The 23006-nt window shown below is 49.6% G+C and overlaps 1 protein-coding gene across 1 annotated transcript in view; it reads left to right on the top strand.

Annotated features, from left to right (window-relative positions):
• LMF1 (lipase maturation factor 1) overlaps positions 1-23006 on the top strand; it is a gene marked incomplete at its 5' end in the record, with an annotated part of 108051 nt that overhangs the window by 79377 nt on the left and 5668 nt on the right. The window contains 5 exons of the mRNA XM_009867148.1: positions 3683-3849; positions 3973-3989; positions 6362-6518; positions 9471-9654; positions 17918-18030. Coding sequence (XP_009865450.1) covers positions 3683-3849; positions 3973-3989; positions 6362-6518; positions 9471-9654; positions 17918-18030 — 638 coding nt within the window. The remainder of the gene's footprint in view (positions 1-3682; positions 3850-3972; positions 3990-6361; positions 6519-9470; positions 9655-17917; positions 18031-23006) is intronic.

The following is a 23006-nucleotide window of genomic DNA, read 5'->3' as shown; positions in this document are numbered from 1 at the left end:
ACCTCCCGTGGACCACCCAGTCGCTCCGTACGAAGCTGTAAAACGAGCCTCGGCAGAAGTGGCAAAGTGCAGAACTGTTTTCTTACTATTACTGCAATTGCGCGAGGCGAATCCCGTCAGCAAAGGGTCAGAGTTTCCGCGCGGCGCGGCTGGGCGAGGAGCGCGTTAATGAGCGCGGGTTGATTAACATGCGCTGAACTCCATCACAGTCGGGTCAAAGGGGGAGCACCGAGCCTCGAGTGTAACGTGTCATGTTCAAGGGCCGAACGTGTGTCTGTAATTCAGATTTCAATACTTCCCTCCCCCCCTCATAATTCTGCATGATTACCCATCTCAGGATAAATAATTATTTTTTTTTTTTTAACTCAATAATAGTCAGGGCTTCTGTTACTTACTGTAATTGGTCAAATCTTTCACTTTTTTAAGGTTATGTGGCTGCTGCCCAAGAGGGCTGCTGGGAGGTTGAAAATTGTAACTTGCAAATCACCATAGTTAAAAAAAAATGGTGTCGGTCATAAAATACGGAACGGCACGGCTTTAGCGCTTATTTGTTGTCATTTTTAATGAGAAAACACAGCATCGCTTTAACAGAAGACTGGCTGGAAGTGCTCAGACAGAAACTGCATGTGTGATAGTGATATTTGCGTTGTGGAATGGTGTTTTTGGAGAGCACCTCTGATTTCTGGGGACGAGAGCACCCCGGTGATCCTGGCTCAGGGCAGGAGGGGGCTGGAGGGGGACACTTGGGATAAACCACAGGGAAACTGCAGGGACCAGCGTTCGGGCACGCAGGTATTTTGGGGGGACACACACTTTTTATTAAGGTGCTGGATTTGTAATTGGGAGATTTGGGTCCTACTTCAGGTTCTGCTGCAACACTCCTTCTGCGATCCCAAGCAAGTTTCTTCAAGGTGATAACCCCAGCGAGCCCTGCTCAAATAAGAATCAGGTGCCAAAATTCTTCCCCTCTCTGCCTGTAACGCAGCTGTAATACGTCCTAATTTTGATCTAGCTTTGCCGGTACATTTAGATTTAGGGTTTTTTCAGGACAGAAGCTGTCTTCTTGCCGTCTGTTTTAGTGAAGTCCAACGGGTCCACGTTGCAGTTGGAGCCTCCTCGTGTGCCGTGGGTGTAACAAAACCCTAATAACAAGCCCCCAGGGAATGTCCCAAAGCCCTTGAAGACAAGTGGATTGTGCTGCTTGTCGAGTGAGGTGGGGCTCATTGCCCTGTCCCCACGTGCGTGGTTGGCGCTGCCGTGGAGACTTTGCTCTTGAACAAGCCTCAGCAGAGGTTGGAGACCTTTGGGTGAGGTCAAGAGATGCAAGAGACAATGGCTGAGAGATCTGGGACTGTTTAGCCCTCTACAACTGCTTGAAAGGAGGTTGTAGAGAGGCGAAGGTTGGTCTGTTCTCCCTAGCGGCAAGTGATAAGATGGGGGGAAATGGCCTTAATTTGCTCCAAGGGAGGTTCAGGTTGGATATTAGGAAGAATTTCTTTACAGCCTGCCTGGGGAGGGGGTTGAGTCACCATCTTGGAGGTGTTTAAGAGAAGGGTAGGTGTTGCCTTGAAGGACATGGGTTAGTGGTGTTGACAGGGCTAGGAAAAGGTTGGACTCGATGATCTTGAAGGTCTCTCCCAGCCAAAACTGTTCTTTTATTCTGTGATCTCTAAAAGCCAAGGGCAGCATGAAGAAATATTTAAAAAATATATTGCAGCATTCCTACACATCCCAGGCTTTAGTCAAAGATCTTGTCTGTTACATGGTCTGTCTTGTGCTGTAGGGAGTTTTACCATCATAGTGGCTACTTGAGACGTTCCGTGGTGGTTGGTCCCTGCCAGTACCTCTCTGAGCTTTCATCAACCTGGCCGGAGGAGGAGAACCTGCAAGGTTCACTGAGGTTTCCTTTTTGCTTTTGGTGTTCATTGTGGGCTTTTGTGTATGTTGGAGAAGGCAGACCCAAAGGCGTGCTTTGCCGTGTGAGTGGGAAGCTTGGGATGGTCTCCAGCTCCCAAGGAGTCTTCTTACATTTGACTTGAGTTGGGTTTTCAAAGCATCTGGGTGTCCTCCAAAGACCTGCTGTCCGCGGGCAGTGGAGAACTGCAGCTGAGCTCTTGAGTCTGTGGTTAATCCTTCAGCTTCTGCATCTCCTCAGGATTTCCAAAAGCTTTGTCGCTTGTTTTCAACAGAGGAGGAGAGACCAGTGGTGGGGCTGAGGTTAACTGGGCAGGAGCGTGCTCCTCACGGCAGCTCCTCTGCCGGCGGTGGGATGCTGGGGGTCTTGAGTGTTTGCTCGTCTTGCACCGTCTCGAAAGTCTTGACCACATGCACCAAAATTGTGAGGAAAGAGTTCACGGGAGGATAAAGTTCAGTTGTGTGAATGGCGGAGTGTTCTCTAAATAAAATCATAGCAGTGCCAGTCAAGGGTACAGCGTTCAGCCCAGCTGGAAGGTGGGGAGGCTCTCATTAGCCGCTCCAGAGGCTGAAATATAAATTACTTTCTTACATCAGGGCATAATTTTTCGACGTGTAATCCACTAAGTCAGCTTTCTAACCTTCATTTTTTATGGGTAAGATAGTGCAGCTACTTTCTTTTTTCCACCTCTTTTGTTTTAACGTGTCTGAGGAGCAGCTAGTTAATTAGGGCTAAATCCTGAGTAATGTGGCTAAGGGGACAAGAATCCAAAGCAACCTCAGAGATGCCTGCGTGGTGCTGGCAACTCGCTTATGGGGGGTTGAGGGGGGTTTAGACTGGAAAGAACCTCAAAGATCATCTAGTTCCAACCTCCCTGTGTAAATAAAACAACGGTGTCTTTGAAGAGGTAAAATACTGGCTTATTAAAAAACCAAATGAGTAAGTATAGACTGAGCATAGATAAATTTTGGCTAGAAAAACAAATTATAAACAATGAGGAGGTGACATTTTATAGCTGCAGAGCGAAGCCTTGTGCTGTGAAGATGTGAGCCATGACCAAGGCTAAACGGGCAGTGCCCGAAGATAAACCGCCTGGTGCTCATGAGGACCTGCTGGAGAACGGCAGGGAGGTTCCTCTTATTTTTCAAGTCATTGTAAGAGTAAGAGAGAAAATAACATGTGCCTACCAAAAAGCCTTTCCCAATGCACACAGATATTTATGGAGACTCCTCCAAAGGCTCGTGGATTTTTCCGCTCTCTCTGCCTTACACGTGCAAGGCATTCTCCTGAACGGCTAATAAAAGCTAAAATTAAAAAAGAAAAAAAAAAGCGCCTCTTAAAAAATGCACACTTCTATATTTAATGCTGCTCTTTATTTAGAAGTTCCAATATTTCCTCCTGAAGGGTTTCAAGAACGTTGCTGTCAAAGACGAATTGGCACAAGGAGGAAGGGGATGGTTCCCCTGGGGCCAAACCGCTGCTCGTCACCGGCAGCGCTATGGAAATTGAGTCACGCTACACCCTGGCTGAGCTTTTTTTTAAACAGGAGAAAAAACAAGGGCAGAGCTCAAATCGCAAGGCTGGGAGGGTGCAGTTGCTCTGTAGCCTGGGCAGGGAGGGAAAGCTTTGCCATCGCTCTTTGCACTCATGGAAAATCAGCAAAGTAGGTGCTGGGGTGCCGAAACGCACGCGGCGTTTTCTTCGCCGCTCTTTTCCGTCGCCGTTTCAGTAGGCACAACGCCCTCTCCTGCTTTCTTTCCTGTTTAGGTGCTTCTGATCATAAGTGGGAACCTGAGTTTCCTCAACTGGCTGACCATCGTGCCCAGCATCGCCTGCTTCGACGACGCCAGCCTGGGCTTCCTCTTCAGCTCCCGGCGCGGGGGGCTGAAGGAGCGGGTGGTGCGGGCCGATGCACGGGGAGCGGCTTCCCCTAGGTGAGTCGTTCCCAGAGGCAGGAGGAAAGTTCTGCTTTTGGAGGTGCGTTCTCCAAAGCTCTCATCTTCTTCTGGAGCAAACCTGGGTGGGCAGGGAGATGACGCTGCCCCTGCAGGTTGGAGACCTCGCGCTGGGGATGGTGAGCATGACGCCGGTGGCTGGTTCATTTTTTTAGAATTTTGACTATTTAAAGCCAGCTCTCGCATTTGCTCTCCTCTCTCCCCCGTGGCATGGTGGCTCTGTGACCCTCCTGCCCTTACTAGGGCTGCACAAGCACCCTGCTTCCCTGAGTAAATAACTGGCCGTGAGGTTGGTCTTCCAGAAAGAGTCAAATTGATTGTTGAGCACTTGTGGGTCCAACAACTCTTCTGCTAACTGGCAAAGAGACCTGGCTGCTGGGAAAGTGGCCATTCCCCGTTCAACATCCTGCCTGGAGAAGGCAAGAGGAGCGTCTGCTTGTGGCCACGTGGCACTGCCACGGCGAGGAGCGAGTCCCCCGAAGCAGGGGGGAGGTGAGCACATACCACCACCAAGAAGGAAAGACAAGGGCTTATGTAACTGGTCAAAAAGGATCGATGTGGCCCGTTTTTCCTTCCGAGGGGGTTTTCAAGCAGAAGATCGCCTGCACATGCAATGCTGGGATATTTTTCGTGGGACTGCGAAACAGATGTAGAGTTGTGCTTGTAGTATATTTTTATAAACCGCATATAAGCAACAAATTGCCTGTAATATCAACAACAATCGCAGATGCTCATTTTTAAATATACTAAACATCTGTCAGAAGAATGAAAAGTGTCAACGAGATGCAGCATCTGTCTCTAGTCCTTTCTCATCTACACAGCTTATTAACCAGAAGCGTTAGTTCCAGGCAAGGCTAATGCAGTTTCATTAAACTTCCTTTGTCTCCTACCTTACGTGTTTTGCTGGAAGAAATCTGTAGCAGCTTTTCTTCTCCGGTAGCTTTGCTTTAGAAGCTGTGAGCTCCTAGAGCTTTCTTACCAACCGTGGTTTTGCATCCAGTCCCAAACGACACTCAGGTTGCACCTTCCTTTCTGGAGAAGTCAAGGGTCTTACTCCATCCTCGCTGTGTCGGGTTGTTTTTTTCCCTGTATTAAGTCCTTTTTTGGTATGACTGAGCAGCTGTGACCCCAAGGGCGTGAGGACCATCACCACGTGCTGAAGGATGAGTGGTTGGTGCGTGGCCGTGAGACCTGAGGAGCTGCTGGTGCTGCCCGTGTGCTGGACGGTTTTTGTGCCCGTACCTGCTCTTTAATTACAGGCTAGAAAGTTTAGCCCATGTAAAAGATGAGGAAAAAAATCCAGACGGACTCCTACTGCTCTGGCAGCAGCGCCGGGCGTGAGGGGAGGCATCTGAGTGAGCTCCTTCCCAAATCAAATGATTCTCCAGAAATGTTCTCAGACTAAACAATTATTAAATAGCTTCTGAGAGAGGTTCAAATAAACATCCCTCTCCTGCAGAGATAAGGGGAGAGCGACATGCAATTGCTTTGAATCTGATCCTTTGGCTGTTAATGTTAAATAAATTTAGAACGGCCATAAGGGTAGGAGCCCCTCAGAGGTCACGTCTGCTTATTTGTCTGATGGCAGTAGGTGTCTCCTTAGCCTGACATCCAGCACAGCCCTGCGCTGCTCCTGCAGACCCAATACCAAAGCGCTGATGACACGTCTCCTGCATAAACGATAAGCAACAGAGATTTTGGAAGGGCTTGGATTGGAGGTAGCGAGCAAGAGGGAGGAAAATGCACGAAGGAAGTCCAGGCGAGGAGGAGGAGGCAGCCCTGGGGAGCTGGAGACCCTCCACACAGGGCTTACCAACCAGGAGCGCAATTTTGAGCAAGGTACAAGTGCCAGCTGTGATCTGGGGCTTTTTTCCCCCCCTGTATTCAAGCCATGATTAATCTTACATTTCAGACATTTTTCTTTTTAGCCCTTTCTCAGACAATTTAGAGAAAGGCAGATCTCGGGAGCGATAGCGTACAGAGCCTTGGCAAGGTCGGGTTGATCATGGCAGAGCGTTCGTCAACTCCGACTCAGAGCTGAAAGCAGCCACGAGCACCCAGGCAGGGTCCCGGCCACCTCGAGGGGGACGGGGGGACCAGAGCCCATCACTGGTGGTGAAATGTTTGGTGCTGGTCTCTTCTCATGGGTAATTAGCAATAGAACAAGAGGGAATGGCTTCAAACGGCGACAGGGCAGGGTTACACTGAACATTAGGAAAAAATTTTCGCAGGAAGAGTGGTCAGAGATTGGCACAGGCTGCTCCGGGGGGGGGGGGAGCCCCATCCCCGGGGGGGTTTAAAGGTTGTTGAGATGTGGGGCTGGGGGGGGTGGCTTAGGGGTGAGCTTTGGAGAGTAGGGTTAGTGATTGGACTCGATGATCCCAGGGGGCTTCTCCAGCCTGAATGATTCTGTGATTCTGTGACTCTTATGATTCCATGATTCTATGATTCTCTGAACTTACCTTCTTCTGATCTGTTTTTGTGTCCCCAGCAGGCTGCTATGTCCGCAGAGTGGTGAACATCTCTTTTGGCCTCCTGATTGCGTATCTCAGTGTCCCGGTTGTCCTGAACCTGCTCAACTCCAGACAGGTCATGAACACCTCGTTCAACCCTCTCAGAATCGTGAACACCTATGGAGCTTTCGGGAGGTATTTTGATTTATTTATGTGTTTTAACAGCACATCGTATAGCTCTGCTTCTCTCTACGGTACAGTCCGGTAGGAAGCTGGTGTGCCTTAAACCTGAACAGAAAAACTCTTCCAGTAGACTTGGCATATCTGTTTATGAGAGAGAAAAGGAGCAAGTTTCCTGCTGAATCAGGATTTATTTTCTTTCAGCTGCTTTTAATGAGCTCGTTTCTATTGGTGTGGCAAATGTAACAGCAGGTTGAAAATATCCATAAGAGAGTTCATCCAGTGGATAGTCTTCCCCGTCACCAGCCCACTGTATTTACGGTGAACTTCTCTTCCCTGCATGCATTTTGCTCTCCTACGTGCAAATATTCATGTAAGCCATTGGGTAGCAGAGTTTAGGCCAACGAAAGGAAGTGCTTTTCCCAACGAGTGACTTGGGGAATTCATTGCTACAGGAAGCTGTGGAGACAAAAGTATAAATGGCCTCAAAAAAAAAAGAACAAGACGGATGGAGAGGACAGCCCAGCAGAAGTCTGGCTGTTGCCTTCAGCTCGGCGAATCCCTCTTTCTTCTGCAAGGTGGGACTGGTCAAGGGAACCACCTTGTGCTACGTTTGCAGCCGGGGCTGGTTTTTAAACAGCCAAGTCTGGGTTTTATGGGGACAGATCACCAGGCTTAGGTCAGCCATGGTTGGGTTCACCACAACCATCTGTGCTGTCCCTCCCAGCCGCTTCCTGATGGGGACAGCTGAGGAAATGCTGAAAAACAGGGTTTCATAAGACCAGCTTGCCCCAGGGGCAACAACAGGGCCGGTCTTCTCTGCAGGGACCTCTGGCTTTGCCACCACCTCGCCGCGGTGGCCATGGGGTGTTCCCCAGAGGTCTGAGCCAAGCGGTGGCGTGGGCAGCTCTGAGGTTAGTAGGCTCTGGACAAGGTCCCACAGGAGGAGCCAACAGTGTTAAAAAGGTTTTAAGAAAGTCAAGGCAGGTTGGCTGAGCAGATGGTGAAGGGGAGGAGCAGACTGTGAGCACCGGAGGTGCAGAGGACACCCGGCACACATCAGATTAATTTGATGTTTTCCTGAGTTTTTCAAATAGCAGAAATTTCTGTGGAAAGAAGTTAGAAAAAAAAACACATTTGAAAGTATCAGCACTAGAAAAGTTGTGGAAAATGCTGAATTTTCTCTTTTTTTTATGAAAGAGAGAAATAACCCCTGAACCTCTTTGAAGGCTGGAGTGGTGAAGCTACGGGAGATTGTTTTCTTTGGGTTGTTGTTCTTTTTCTTCTTCAGTCTATGGTTTCTGTTTCAACAGTTACCAGAACCTAAAGAGCATGTGATGAAATGCTGCTGTAATATGTTTGTAATTCCAGCCTATGTAAACCAATAAAAAGAGGATTGCAGCTTATAATGAATATACGATTATGTGAAACTTGACATATTTTGAATCACACAGTAGGAACATACTTTTATTAGTAATTTGGTGTCCCTGATTTACAGTGTGTTTCTAACCATTGGGCAGCTGGCCATGGCTCATAACTCAGCCCAGCGTATAATATGGAACTTGGCTGGAGAATCCAGAAATCTGTTAAATGTAGGTAACAATTATAAGCTGAGACGTACAGCATTCCTTGGGTTGTAAGCATCTATCACTGGAAGCCATCGGGGGGGAAGGTGGAAGCTGTGTGCTTCCAAACTTTCGGTTTCTTGGGTTAGAGGAGGAAGGACCACAGTAGTAAAAAGTTAAAAGGGTGTTGGGAGCTGGACAGCTTTGATAGGCAGAGCTGCGCCGTTTATGTGTTCGTTATGGAAAACAGCTCTCCCGTGCAGGCGAACGTCACTGACAGGTCATTGCGAACTTGGTGGTGGTGTTTTCACGTGGGCTTTCCCTGGCCTGGAGACTTTGCTCTACCACCTCGCTGTGCAGAGAGAGTCCTGCCAAGCACCGAATGCTGCCATGACCTGCCCTAAGGCTGAGGTGCTTTTTAACCAAGTTTCTCCACATCGGCTGGGCATGGGGGAGCTTTCTTGTTTTCATTTTCTGCTTTTCTTGGCTTGCTTTGCGTTAGCTCACACGTTACCTCCTCCTCCTCTCGCTGAGGAACGGCTCCATGAGACCTGTCTTGCAGCTGAGATGGTTTGGGTGCGTAGAGACCTGTTAATGATGCCCAAAGAGCCAGCTCCCGGGGGGCCAACCACCTCCCCAAGGCTCCAGCCAGCTGACCCCGGCTCGTCCTGCGCTTTGCCTTGGCCAAAGTTTGAGCTGGAGCTCAGCGGTGCTGTGGGGAGAGCTGGGCTGGCCATGGAGATGCCAAAGTGGTCCCAGCTGGAATCTGTTCTGCTGATCCTGCGGATCCTGGACATCTCAGGGACAGACTTTTGAAATGCAGAGGCAGGATTTCTGTGCACGATCACCGGCACATCCCGTCGGTGGCCATACGTATCTGGAGATGCTGGAGATGGAGCTACATTTTGTGACCAACCTTCATCTCTGCTTTCTCCTACCATCACGAGTTTGTAGCCAGAGAGCTCTTGTATCGTGGGAGTCATCAGAGTAACAGAAAGAAAGGTTTTCTTCAGAAATGTGGGAAAAAGTGTTGGTGCAGGTTAAAGGTGCTCATGTGGGACTTGGGAGACACTCGTCATCATCTCTCAGTGCCTTGGTTAAGTGTCAGGCTCTGTTCTAGAAGGACAAACCCACTGATTTAATCCCCTTTTGAGGCCGTAGTCCTTCCTTGGACTGGCACAACTGCAACGTGATAGAGGGGGCAGGACAGGAAACTTGGGGTTTCCACCTACTTTGCTGCTGGAGAGAGAAAAGTCAGCCAGATAGACAGGTTCTCTGTAGCTTCACCCATCAGGATCCAACGGTACCACGAGGCTGTTGAGGTCGTTGCTGTGTTAACTCTCATGGAGCAGCTTTTTCTCATGACCTGAGACAAAAACCAGTGTCGTGTCATATCCCACAGCATTACCAAGGAGAGGACAGAAGTGGTCCTTCAGGGGACGTCCAGCCTGGATCCCAATGACCCCGCTGCTGTCTGGGAGGAGTTTGACTTCAAATGCAAGCCCGGGGACTTGAAGAGGAGGCCGTGCTTCATCAGCCCCTACCACTACCGCCTGGACTGGCTTATGTGGTTCGCTGCCTTCCAGGTACGTGCCTTTGGGCATCCGGAGACTTGGGTGTCCCCAGACCAGGGAAAACAATTAATATGAATTTACTACGTGTTGGGGTGGGTGAGGGGATATTTGAAACCCTGGCTGAGTTAATTACGTGGGATTTTTTTTTTTTAAAAACAAAAGGTTGTATTCCTAAAGGATGTCTGCTGCTGCTGTGATGAAACTCTTGGAGATTTTACGTGAAGCTTTTGAATTGTTTCTCAGCAATAACAAAAATTAAAGGGGCTGAGGAAGCCCCTGGAGTGCACCTGCCTGGTGAAGCTTTGGCACGGGGTGACAGGAGCTGCCTCACAGGGTGCCTGGGGCTCCCTGGGACTGGCAGCAGCCCCAGTTTGAACCTGAAACATCCCTCTTGGGGCTACACCTGGGGACACGTCCCTCTTGGGGACACATCCTTCTTGGGGACCCTGGCGTTGCTTCCACTGCCAGCCTGCCCACGTGTGGACAGAGGGACCCTCAAAGTATTCTCCCCACGTGGCACCAGCGAACAGGTGACAGCCGCAAATTTAAAGTGAAAAAAAGGGGGAAACTTGTAAAATTAATTTTTGTACATCTTGTAGCCTGGTCTGCAAAATCTTACATGCGTGAGCTCAAGAACTTCGGGCGAGTTTTACAAAACTGGAGCTTTCAGCAGTGGCAGAGGCAAACCCATCTGAGATTGTCACGGGCTTTTCTCTTTGTTCCCGTATCCTCTCCCCGCGGATCTTCTTCCCTCGCTCCTCTCCCCCTGCCCCAAACTTCTCTGTTTGGTTTCTTTGTGGTATTTTCATTTAGGCGCCTTGTGGATTCCTCAGCGATGACATAACCATCGCTCTTTGGCTATGGTTTTATATTTACCCCGCTAGTTTTTGTGTGCTGGAATTTCATTTAATCTGCATTAGGTATGCTTATCCCTCAGAAAGCCAACAGCAAAGGTTAAAACTCAAGCTGGCAGCAGTGCCCAGCATTACATAAAGGTGCAGAAGGTTGAATGGGAGCTGATGGTTTAAATCTGACTGAATTTTGGGAAGGTTCCGGCAGCGGGGAAGAAATCCAGCTCACCCAACCAAAGGTTGTATCTGTGGAGGAGAGAAATGTTTCTGAGATGAGGGAAAGGCTGTTTGTTTCCAGGGCTGCAATATCCCAAAGACTTTAAAATATAAAGTGATCTCAGGTTTAAAACCGACACTTCTGAAAAGCAGGGATGGATTGTGTTGGAAATAATGGGAAGGCAAGTAGCCTAGGCACAGCAGCAAGCATTTCCAGGTCTGGATGTTCAGGCATGTAAATACCTGCTTAAGTGTGGAAGTAAATCTCATGTGGAGCCGATAAATGTTTGAAAACTCTGGGCTGTCACCGCGGGCAGGCTGGCCGTCCTGCCGTCCCCCTGTGCTGCTGCAACCAGGAGGGGTGACCGTCGTTCGAGGGGTGTTTAGACTTGAGTCGTGCAGAAAGGACGAGAAACCAAAAGTCGAAACCCCAGAAGAAATTTGTGAAGCCGGGCAAGTTTCGCTAAACCCCATACGGTAGTTTTCAGAGTCCATAAAACCAAGCTGCCTCACCCTCTGGAGTAGATTTAATTTGTTTTGTAAAACAAATTTTTTCTGTGCCGTCTGCCCCCGTCGCTCCCTGAGCCGGCGGCCGCAGGGCTGGTTTTGCAGTTCGTTGGCGGTGGCCAGGTAAGGAGCTGACACATGCAGCTCTGACAGGCTGCAGAAAAGCCGAGGACTTGGGGGGGAAGATATTTACCATCCCTTTGTGCTGCTCGTGACAGGTTCCTCTTTGCACCTCATCACCGCTTGACGTACGACGCCTTCCTCCGCTCGGGGTTTCCTGCAAAACTTTCCGCCTCGGCTGTAGCTGCAGGATTTGCTTTGAGGAGCCAGAGCACGGGAGAGCCGGGCGCTTGGCACGGGAGGAGCCGAGGTGCTGCTCCACCACTGAATTGCAGTTCGTTAGTTGGCTGCCTCTTAATTACCGTCCCAGTAGCGCCTTAATTATATATAGCGTAACATGGCGTTATTTTCCAGGAAACAATTTTCGCGATGTTAATTTTATTATCTAAGTATAATACGCCTTTTCACTTGTTTTCCAAAGCCCCTCTTTGTTTCGTATGTCTCGACATCCCGAGGGTGCTGTAGCTCTGAATTGAAGCCCTTCATTTCATAGAATCATAGAATCGGAGACTGGCCTAGGCTGGAAGGGACCTTAGAGATTATTTTAATCCAACCTCCCTGTCACGGGCAGGGGCGCCTCTCAACTAGATGAGGCAACACATGGGGACCGAACAGGGGTCAAACCCACAACCTTGGCATTATCAGCACCACATGGGGACATAACCTATCCAGAAACGTGTCTGCGCTGCTCCTTCTCCACCTGCAGAAGGGGAAAAACTCCCACAAACCTGTGCCACCCTTTTTGGTTGTTCCTCATCAGCCTTCTCGGATGGGTCCCCCTTCGCTCCATCGCCCAGCTGACACCACGTGTGCAACGTGGGCTGGGATGGCCTCAGCACAAACAAAGTGTCTCTCAGTCAGGAGCTGGGGTTTGGGTGCTCGTTGCTGAGGTTGGTACCAAAAAAAATAGCAGCAACTTGTTTTCTGTGCCCCTGTGGAGAAGGGAGGAAATAATGGATGGATTGGCAGAATCTGGTTTAATCTCAAGAAAATCCAGGTTAAGCTTTGGGAAAAACTTTCACCCCTTGACGCTTTCTTGTGTTAGTGCAAAAATCTCACACCATTTAGATGTGGGGTTGGGGCAGATGGTTTAGGGGTGAGCTCTGTAGAGTAGGGTCAGTGGTTGGACTCGATGATCCAACCATCCAGCTCTTTTCCAACCTGGTTGATTCTCTATCCTGTTGTTCCAGAAGCTGGAGACAAAGTGTTAAAGCAACGGTCCTGTAATTATCTGACTTCTCGTTCATGGTGGGCATTTGTAGAAGGAACCTGGCCATTGCAACCCAGAACTGAGCTCGCTGCTGTGCTGCTGGTACAAAAAGCGTTAGGATTTTTGGCAGGCCCTGGGTGGATTCCGCATCGTTAATAAATAGCAACCGGACAAAATACTGCTCATAGTTTTGGAGCTTCGAGTTGGTCACTTTTCCTGGTAGTGGGATGTCTTAGACTTTACAAAAGCCAGTTGTTTATCATCCTAAAGATTTGTTCTTCACCAGGAAAAGCCTTCAGTGCTCTGAATAAGGAAAAATATCAAAGGAAAACCTTTTCCCCTCCTTGCTGTGGCATGAAGGTTATTAATTCTGTTCGAGGGCTGCATTTGGCCAACACGAAGGCGCGCTCATAGTGCTTACCAAATAATAACTACTGAAAAAATAGCAAAGCTAATGTCATCTTCCTATTGTTTTTTAAAGGCCGGTGTCTTGTTGCATTGAAGCTGCTCCAGGAGCCTCTGGATGTCGAGACTGGCACAGAAGCTGCTCGGGCTGGTGGCCCATGTCGCTGCGGGGCTCTGCGGGCTGTCGGCAAACCCACAGCACTTGTTTTCCAGATAGGATGTGTAAGTTTATAGTAAAACTTAGGTGCTGTCCTAAGGGAAGAGAGGAACTTCCACAACGGGGCTGATGCTCTCGGCATCTCCCCTGGGTGGTAACAGGGAGTCGTGACGGAGCCTCCACGGTACCGCACACAAACGGGAAAAGCTGAGGCAAAGTAGAGAGAAGGCAGATTATTAATTTTTGTGGAGCATTTTATTCCAGCCCGTGTTATCTCAGTCTTCCAGACAGAAGGCGCTTACAGGAAAAAGCTGCAGGGCAGCAGAATGGAGGAGGAGGTGTGTGTAACGTAATAAAACCTAAACACCGTGCGCGTGTACTAAGCACAGCCTTTTACATTTCCTTTCTTCCCCCTTCTAAAAATACAGGCCTCGATTCACTTCCATTTTCCATTGCAGCATTCGTGCATTTTGTGGGAGAATTTTATTTTCTTCTTTTAACTGTGATTACTTGTCTCCTTGTAACTATGAATAATTTCAAACCCCCGAGCTGCATTTAGACAAGCTGCAGGCTGGATCACGGGCAGTCGCAATATTGTGATGGAAATGCCCAGAAACCCAAATAAGCCTGATAGCCTATCGTGCCACGGACTGTCTAAATACAGAATGAGACCTTGTCCGTGCTGGGAGTGATTATTGTCTGCAGTGGCTGTTGTATCGCCCTGTCTAGACTCCATTCTGGAACAAAGTGACTTTTCTTTCCAAATACAGAGGTGATACGGGAGCTGTGCCAGGTGCGCGATTTCCCCGGCAAGGCAAGATCTACGAGCCGGTTCCCAAAGTCTTGCTCCACCTTCTGTTCCTCAGCCTGGACCATTTTCTCACAGGACGAGCTGCGGGATGGCTTTTAGAGAGGCTTGAGAAAAAGCCCCTGCTGAAATGCCATACGGTGAGCCGGACCCACGGAGAAACAGCTTGTCTCTTTGGGAAACGGGAAGAACGAAGGGGATGTGGTTCTTGGAGATAATGAGGAGTGATGCCACCTAACGTAGACTTTGAACTTCCTCCGTGAAGTCGCTTGGGTAGCATGATAGCGGCAAACAGCGGTGAGCTGGAATATTATCGAAAAGGAAAGGGGTCGCATTAGTCATGCCCTCTTTTCTGTGGGAGATGGAATATTTCTCTAGCCGATAGCTCCAGTTCCCAAAACAGCAACAGTTGAAGGCTCAGAGCGACAGAAGCTGAGCAAAGAGCAACGTGAGTATGGGGTGAAAAGACTCCAGGTGGCGGAGGCACCGCTTACGTCCCGCAGCGGGCGGGCTGCGACGCGAGAAACGCCCTTTACGGCAGAACGCGGGAAACGTGAACCTCCCCCTCTGTCGTCCGACCCTAACGTACCGACGCCGACCTGAAACCGTGCAGGGCTCCCAACCATGTGAAATAATAACGCCGGGCTCCCGTGCCAAGTTTCCAGCTGTTTCCACATGTGCATCTCATACTTACCTCCTCCCGCGCGCCTGTGCCAGGACCGAGATTCAATAAAATGCCACACTAATCCGCAGTCCTTTTTCATTAAATGACCAATTAAAGCTAGAGGAAAAGGGTTCTTATTATTATTATTTCAGTTGGGAACATGTTCCCTGTAGCACCGGGTGGTTTTTATATGTATTGTTGGCGATGATTGTATTCCTTTCTACTCTGTTATCTCTGCGGAGTTTCGTCGCTGCTGCGTCTGGTTTGCCCCCAGCTCCTCGCTTGGTGCCTGACTTAGCGGCGATGCAGTTTTAAATTCTGTCAAGTTACTCAATACTTCTGTATACAAGTTAATGTCTTCAAGGTGAGAACGCCGTGTTTATACACTGGTAGAGTGTATAGGTGGAGAGGTCAGGGAATACAAACGGTTGGAGAGAGGTCTCAGCGTTGCTCCGGCGAGGTGGTGGTACTCCAGGACCCGAGCAGTGAAGCTCAGCTCCGAGTGCAGGACCTGGGTTGGTGATGGAGTTTGTGTATTTAGGTTTGTTAGTTGCTAAAACAGAAAGACAAGCCCCAAAAGGTAAAGGAAAAAGTCATGCCCACATCTGTGGTGGGCTGCACCTCCCCAGGGATGCTCTGCTCAGGGTCGGGCAGTGAGGTGCGCAGCTCGGGGCAAATTTTGGTGTTTTCCGACCAGCAGCTTGCCGCAGGGACTGTGTGAGTCACTGGTTGCCCAGTAATCCCAGCACGGGCCAGCATTGGGAGCTGCAGCCCCAGCTTTTGGAGGACAGGAGGCAAGTGGAGGAGTCTCGGTCCATGCCTGTTTCTTGATGGAGACAGAAGAGCCTGGGGACCTGCGTCACTGGGGCAGGGCCACTCGTTGGGCTCGTTGACGATCCAAAACCTAAAGATGAACCCAATAAGCTCATGTGTGCTCACCCTGAAGCAGCGTGTGCATCTGTCCTGGCTTTTTTATTAATCCCTTGGGTGGTTCTAGTTCTGACTCCCCTGTTTTGCACAGTCAGAGCTGGCAAAAGCAGAGCTCGACACGTCGATTCCCTCTTACCGTGACCATTGCAGCTCTGCAAGTGGTTTTCAGGTCCAGGTCTCACTGGATCCACGGGCAGAGGAGCCGTCACCTTCCCACCCTGCGGTGTGATGCTTCCCTGGACACAGCCCAGATCTCCTAGACTTTTTTTTTTTTCTCTCCTTTAGCCACCGTATCACTTTACAGAGTAATGAGTTCAACAGCACGGCCGTCAGTGCAGCTCTGCTCCTGCGTGCTCCGAGCCTTGTCGGTGCTCGACAGCCGAGTCCTCGCGCTGGGGGGAGTGTGGGCAGCTGCACCGGGTGGAAATTTCTCACTGCAGACTTTGCTGGGGCCAGACATGTTGTAAATTTTACAAGAAAAACACTTTACAAACCAGAAGTCCAACTCTCGGGTGCTTGCAGCTGCTAATTAACAATTTGGAGACCATGTGAGCCCATTCCACCGATACAGAGCCTCCTGGGTTGGAATCAGGCTTTGAAGATTTGGGGTCCTCCATCAAGCTCATCAAGCTCCGTGAGTCTGCTGATTTCTCTTCTGTGTTCTTCTCCAGCTTCACCCCAGTTTTCACACAGGAACCCTCACACCTCCCAGGCTCTTCTAGAAATAGCGCTTAAAATGATAAGAGCACTTTTAAAAAAGGGGTGTCCGGGGAGGCGTGGGGTGCTGGAGGTTTGACTCGCGGTATTTGATCATCTGGCACCTCTCGGGAGGTCCCCACCACCCGTCCGTGCTGGGGGGCAGCTGGAAGGGGGGCAGCTGGGATGAGCCACGGGAGCAGGCAGAGGAGGAGAGTGATCTTTTATCACCTTTGATAGCTGTGGTTTTCCTCTAAATTGTGATGAGCGCGGGTCAGAAACCCTGCGAGGTAGAGCTGCCTCTCCACCAGGGTTTGGTGTTTTCCATCTCCTTTCTCTCCTCTGTTTCCCTTAGCAACGGAAATAACAAACTTCACCATTAGAAAAGATTTTGCAGAGTAACTTCGCCTTGATGTTCTGCATTAGTCACAGTCCTGCAGGTACAGCTGCCGGGTTTCGCTTTCCCACAGTGTCCCCTACTGCTTGCATTAAAAAATCCATTTAGGGACGTGTTAAAAAAAAAAAAAGGAGGGGGGAAAAATAAAAAAATAATCTTAATGGAAGTATAAGGCACAGAAAGGCACCAGAAGGGGAAATGTTTTTTCAGCAAGATTCCCTGGGAAGAGCATGAGATGCGTGGATTCCTGGAGGGGGATAAATGCAGAGTCAGGGTCTGTGGCTCCCGAGAGCCGCGTGGTCACGGGTACGGCACCGGCGCAAGATGCGGAGAGGACAGATTAGATTAGAGGAAATCAAGAGGAGAAAGGAAACGGGAATAGAGAAATCACTTTCTTCTGTGTTTTCTCTGACAGTGCAACAGGGGAAAGCAGCCTGGTTTAAAGTGATGGGTGGTCCTTTCGAAATGGGATGTTGTCGTTCCTCTGCAGAGCTTGCTGCTAAAAGAAATGATTAAATCAAGCGTTCAGGGGGCAGAACGGGCAAGAACATCCACCTAGCTGTGGTAGATGCGTGTAAAGTCAAAAAGAGATTCGTGATGCAAGGTGGAGGGGGAGCAGCACCTGATGGGTGTTGGGGAGAACTGGGCGCACTGGGTGCCCCTTGCCCAGGGGAGGGCTCTGTGGGTGCTGCATCTCTCCCTGATGGGTGATGCTCCTGGTGGCACCCGTTGGAGGCTTCTCCCTGGCACTGGGACAACGTGGAGCCACAGGCTCGGTGGGGATGCAGGGCTGGCAGAAGTGCCCCCGGCCAGGCATCGCGCCTCGAGCAGAAGTTGCTGTCTGGGCTGGGTGGAGGTGGAGATGCATCCCTGAGCAGCATCTGGCTGTCAGCTGAGTGGTGACCACTGGCCCTGGGGACACTCTTCACCCCATCAGCTGTGATGGGAGTTCCTTTGGGGATGCCTGAGATAGAGGCTGGGGCAGGCTGGGAGGGTGCACGTGGTCATCCCAGATCAGGTAATGAATAATTCATTACACCGTTGCAACTTGCTCACCTTCAGCCATGTCCATACCCTTGTGATTGGTTTCCAGATGAGACAAGCTCACAAAGCTCTCCCTGCTCCCCATGGATGCCAGAGGTCCTCAGCCTGGACCTCAGGGTGTTGGATCCCTTGGGATTTGTTCTCTGCGACACTGGGAAATTCGTTGTTTCCTCCGCTAACCGGTTGTGATCTCACGCACAAGTCTTTCATGCTAACAACATGACAACCCTAGCAGTGCCTAACGTCTGTGTCTCTTGTTCCTTCCCCCAGACTTATGAGCAAAATGAATGGATAATCCACCTGGCTGGGAAGCTGCTGGCCCAGGAAGAGGAGACCTTGTCCCTGATGGCAACGAACCCGTTCGCGGGCAGAGCACCACCACGGTAAGCCCTGGTGTTGCCAAGGGGTATGGAAGGGTCTGGGCTCCGTATTGTTCCTTTCTTGGATGTGTACGTGTGGTTTCTGTTCATACAATCACAGAATGGTTTGGATTGGAGCAGACCTTAAAGATCATCCAGTTCCAACCCCCTGCCATGGGCAGGGACACCTCCCACCAGCCCAGGTTGCTCCAAGCGCCGTCCAGCCCGGCCTTGGGCACTGCCAGGGATGAGGCATCCACAGCTTCTCTGGGCAACCTGTGCCAGGGTCTCACCACCCTCCCAGTAAAGAATTTCCTCCTGATACTACCCTGAGTCTACCCTCTCTACCTCTACCCTCCCTGCTGATGGTTTGGGTTCTCTTTGGTTGATGGTTTGGATATATTTGATGATACCCAGGTGGTCTTTAAACAGGGTGGGTTTAGTATGAAGACATCATGAAGAGTTCCTGGCACCTCAGTGCCTTCGTGGTGGGGACGCAAGGACCCGTTGGTGGATCTCGGTCCCAGACAGGTCTGCGAAGGGCTCGGCATTGCTGCTTTTGGACAGAAATCGTGTCGGCCGAGGTGGTTTCCTGCCTGTCAGCTTTAGATTTTTTTGCCACTGTCACTTTGCGAGCTCAGATCAAAAATGCCATTTCTACTGTCTACTGAGGTCTTTCGAAGACAAAAAAAGAGTCCTGCAGAAATGATTGTTTTTGTGGACGGTTGTTTTGGAAGTGTTTATGTTTTCAGTGAGGAGACAAAGCAAACATCAGCAAGCGAAAGGCATGGATGAAAACCCCGAGGTGTTTTACAAAAGGAGTTTTTTCACAAAAGTGTCTATTTTGTCGATGAAGTTATTTTTAGCTGAGAAAACATTTTAAGGGAGTTTTGGATCAACTCAAGTAATAGTATGCTCTTGCTAATATTTTCCATTTGAGGCTCTTAGGATGCACTGCAAACAAGGATGGAGGTTCACGGCACCCCGTGAAATGAACTTCCCCTTGAACCCTGCTGATGTTTTTCAGCTTGGACGCGGTGCATCCTCCAGACCTTCAGAGGAGAGGCTGCTTTTCCAGCTCAGAAATTCCACCTTTGCCCGCATCTCTTCCTCTGAGATGGTTTGCACATCCTGAGATGGTATAAATGTATAAACCCAAGCTGGTTTTATGCTCCGAGCTGAATGTGTGTCTGTATACAGCCTACAGAGAAACAGAGCAGAAACATGGAACACGAGTGAGTTACCCACCATCATATTTGAGTATTTCTGGAGTTGCCCAGGCATCCAGCCCCCTCGTAGTGCCCAGACACCTCATCAGAGCATCGGTACAGGCTGAAGGGACTTATTCCCTCCGGGTACAGGCGCCAAGACCACCGTAAGAAAAGCTGTTGGGAGATTTTTGCACGTATTCCCATTTGAGGACCTGTTTTCCCATTGCAGAGCGAGCCAGCATCCCCAGGGTGTGGGGCCAGATCCTGTCCCTGCCCCAGAGGCTCTCACAGCTGCGCCAGAGCTCCCATAAATGATGATTTATAGTTCAAGGTCCATTTTAGGGTGTTGTCACAGTTTGTGGGGTTACTCAAGCAGCAGGTCCGTTATACGCAAATAATGACACGTTGGCTGTGGTCCAGGAGGAGGCTCTGGGGAGCCTTGATTAATTATTGCTACAACAGGCGAGCCTGGGCTACACCAGCACAGCCCTTGCCGTGGGCAGATGCAGGTTTAATAATGTTTTTGGAGGGGTTTTAGCTCCGATGAACTGCGCTGGGGTTGGCTTTCCATGGAAGCTCATGTGGTGGTGTTGGGTCATAGGTTGGGCTTGATGATCTCGGAGGTCTTTTCCAGCCTCAATAATTCTGTGACTTTGTGGTCCTGTGACTTTGTGGTTCTGTGATTCTGTGGTTCTGTGAAGGAGCAGCGCACCGATGCTGTGCAACCGGCTGGTCTGGCTCGGCGGTGTTAAGAGGAGCACGTGAAACTTCTTTGCTCTGGGTTGTGTTCCCAGCTTGGCCATGTTTTCTCTTTGTTTTTACGGACCTTCGTTTGACCGCATGTGCACCGATCAGCTGAAGTAGGGTCTGCAGCTCATGGCAGCGAGCCCGACCTCCCGGCTGCTCCCTGCCACCTCCTTTTTGGGGGGCTGCTCACAAGACCCCATGGAGGTGGCACCGTGCTGGTGGCCCAGCAAGGGGTGCAGTGCGGCTCGTGCGGCGGAGGCAGTGGGTGCCTCATTAGGACACTAACGAGCACCAGAGCTCACAGCGGGCACAAATCCAGTGGGAGAGGTTACTTGCCTGGCTGGAACTGGGTCCTTCAAAAGCTTGTTGGGGCATCATTTGCAAGCGATGGAAGAGTGACCAGAGAACCTCCATTGTGTCAGCTCCATCTTGGGTGGGTTTATCAACCGTGTCTCCCCAAACTTTGGTCGTGGCCCCGAGGCTCAGAGCCATGAATTCACCGAGGGGTGTGTGCGGTGTTCCTTCACATTGCTTTTTTTATTATTTTTAAAAAAAGGAGAAAGAAAGTCAGACCTGAGCACTGGCTGCCCCTGGCAGGGGGGAGTTTAGCAGAACCTGAGACCTTTAGACACCAAGTCACCAGTTTGGATTAGGTGTCCCCTGGTGCCGGCAGCCAGAGGCTGGAGGCTGCTGGCAATTAACGGCTCCCGGGGATCGCGGAGCGACAGAAGCATTCGCTAATCCCAGAGCTGTTTATTACCACGTGTCCCCCAGCACCATAAACGTTGCTCCTGGTACTCACCGCGACCGAGGCTGAAAACAAGAACAGATGAAAAATCAAGAAAATGTATATTGCACCTCACCTCTGAGACTTTGCTGTAGATGCGACGCGTCTCTTCTCTGCTTCCCGGCATCGGTGGCATTAAAAAAAACCAAATTATAATGCAGTTGAACACGGGAACTCATTTTGAAATGAAAATAATGAAGTGGGACGTGGCTGGGATAACGCTGCATTGCTCCGGGTGGGGAATAGCTTTTTTTCTTTTTTTCCTTATGTTCTGTAACAGGTGAGGAGGCGAAATGTTTGGGAATTTAAAGCGAAACCAACAGTAGATCTTTATGATCGTTGGTTTTTACAGGATAGCGGTTGCAGAGCGTGCAGAGGGATGCAGGCAGCTCCGATAAGGAGTTACAGGGCAGCGCGGGTGCTGGGTTGAGCCCAGGGTGCTGTAGATCTTGTGGAACAGGGTCTCGATTCATGCGTTACCTTGGTTTAACCAAAGCACAGACTCTGTTTTCACTCTTTAGCAGCTAGTTTATAGTAGGAAAAGATCAGGATCCAGCGCTGGTTTTATGTGTGAGCTGCCTTTGCTCTGGCATTAGCTTTGCTTTAAAAGTTTTTCATGGGTCGAGTGTATTTTTGGGTGGCGTAACCTAAAAAAACAAAACAAAACGATTTACAAACGCTCGTTTTGGCTCAGAGCAAAACCCAACGCCCTGTTTCACGCCGGATCCCAGGTTGAGGGTCACGTTTTGGGTTTTGGCGAGCCAAATCCAAACACGGGGGACGTTGGCCCCATCTGGATTTCTCCCCAGGTGTGCAGGCGAGGGCAGAGGGGTGGGCTCGGGGTCGGATCCTCTGCTGGGCTATCACACCAGCCACCCATTCCTGTTACTCTTTACATTTTTTGAGTTATTCCTTGTTTGCTGTTAGCGCTTCGCCTGCGCCAAAGTGATCTGGACTGGGTTTGATTTTTTGTTTGTGGTGTTGGGTTTCTTTTCTTCCCTTCAAGTTTCAAAACCACCATTTCTTTGGTTAATTTTGGACGTTTCATCATTGCACGTCGAAGCTCCCGGCGGGGCTGGCGAGCTCCCTGTGCCCACCCGTGGCCAGAACCCGGGGAATTGAACCGCACCCTCCGATCTGGGTGCAAGAAGTGTAAGAAGGGGTAGTTAGCAGGATATACTTACTTTTTTAATCTATTATTTAATCTATAAACCTTATTAAGCGAGCGCTGGGTGCGGGCATCCTCAGCCACTTATAGCCAGCCCTCGCCTTTTGGTGATAATTTCATTTCAGCTGTGGATAAAAGCCTTCAGTTTGAGCCTGAAGCGGTAACACCTGGAAAGAAAAGATAATTCCGGGTGGCTGTAGCTCTGATGGTTTCTGAAGGGCATCCCTGCACCTCACCTGTGAGCCAGAACCCATCTGCTGCAAACCTGGAACTCACCTTCGCTCCCACCTTCCAGCTATGGGTTTTACCCGGCTCCCATTGGTAAAAAAAAGTTAATTTTCCCACCATATTCTCCCCCCCACCTCCGCTCTAAAGGGAATTTTGAGACTTAATTATTTTCATTCCCTGCTAGACTAAATAATTAGGGGAAGGGACTGTTTTCCATAAGAACATTTCGCTCCATACTCCACGGAGTTTATTCTGCTAATGGAAACTCTACACCTTAAATAGCCAAGGGACTTTCAAAATGAGTTAATGCCTTCGAAATGAAATTTCTGAGACCAAAGTTTGTAGGTTCCTTTACAACTCCAGAAATTATAGTATTTTTTCAAGTGTGATAAACTTAAAATGAGAAACAGATGACTGATTAAAAATGAGGGTATTGTTGAGCACCCAGCCTGGCCGAGCGTGAAGCTTTACTTCAAGCACGGTGATGTTTGTGGAATGTGGATTTACAAAATATTATTGTGCGGCGGATAGTTCAGAAAACGCCAGCCACCATAAATCTGAACGGTAGGGCTTTGGCTGAGAAATCAAGAAGTGTTTAGCACACCAGCATGGAAACAGGCTGCAACAATGAAAGAGAACAACAATCACATTTTGCCTACTGAAGGAGTAAAAAAAAACAAAACCAATCAGGTGTATTTTTGACTTTGGCGTCTCTGATATTAAATCACGTTCGCTTAAGGACTTTTATTCCAATTATAGTAGCGCTCTGTTGAAAAAACCCCGACGTGTAGCCAAAGACCTGGATTTGTAGCGGTGGTGTTATTTATGGAGGCAGCGCTTCCCATTTGATGTTATTTGG

This window comes from Apaloderma vittatum, unplaced genomic scaffold (assembly GCF_000703405.1).
Source record: "Apaloderma vittatum isolate BGI_N311 unplaced genomic scaffold, ASM70340v1 scaffold13413, whole genome shotgun sequence".
Classification (NCBI taxonomy): domain Eukaryota; kingdom Metazoa; phylum Chordata; class Aves; order Trogoniformes; family Trogonidae; genus Apaloderma; species Apaloderma vittatum.
The sequence above is the reverse complement of the archived record's forward strand: the minus strand, read 5'-3'. Positions and strand labels throughout refer to the sequence as shown.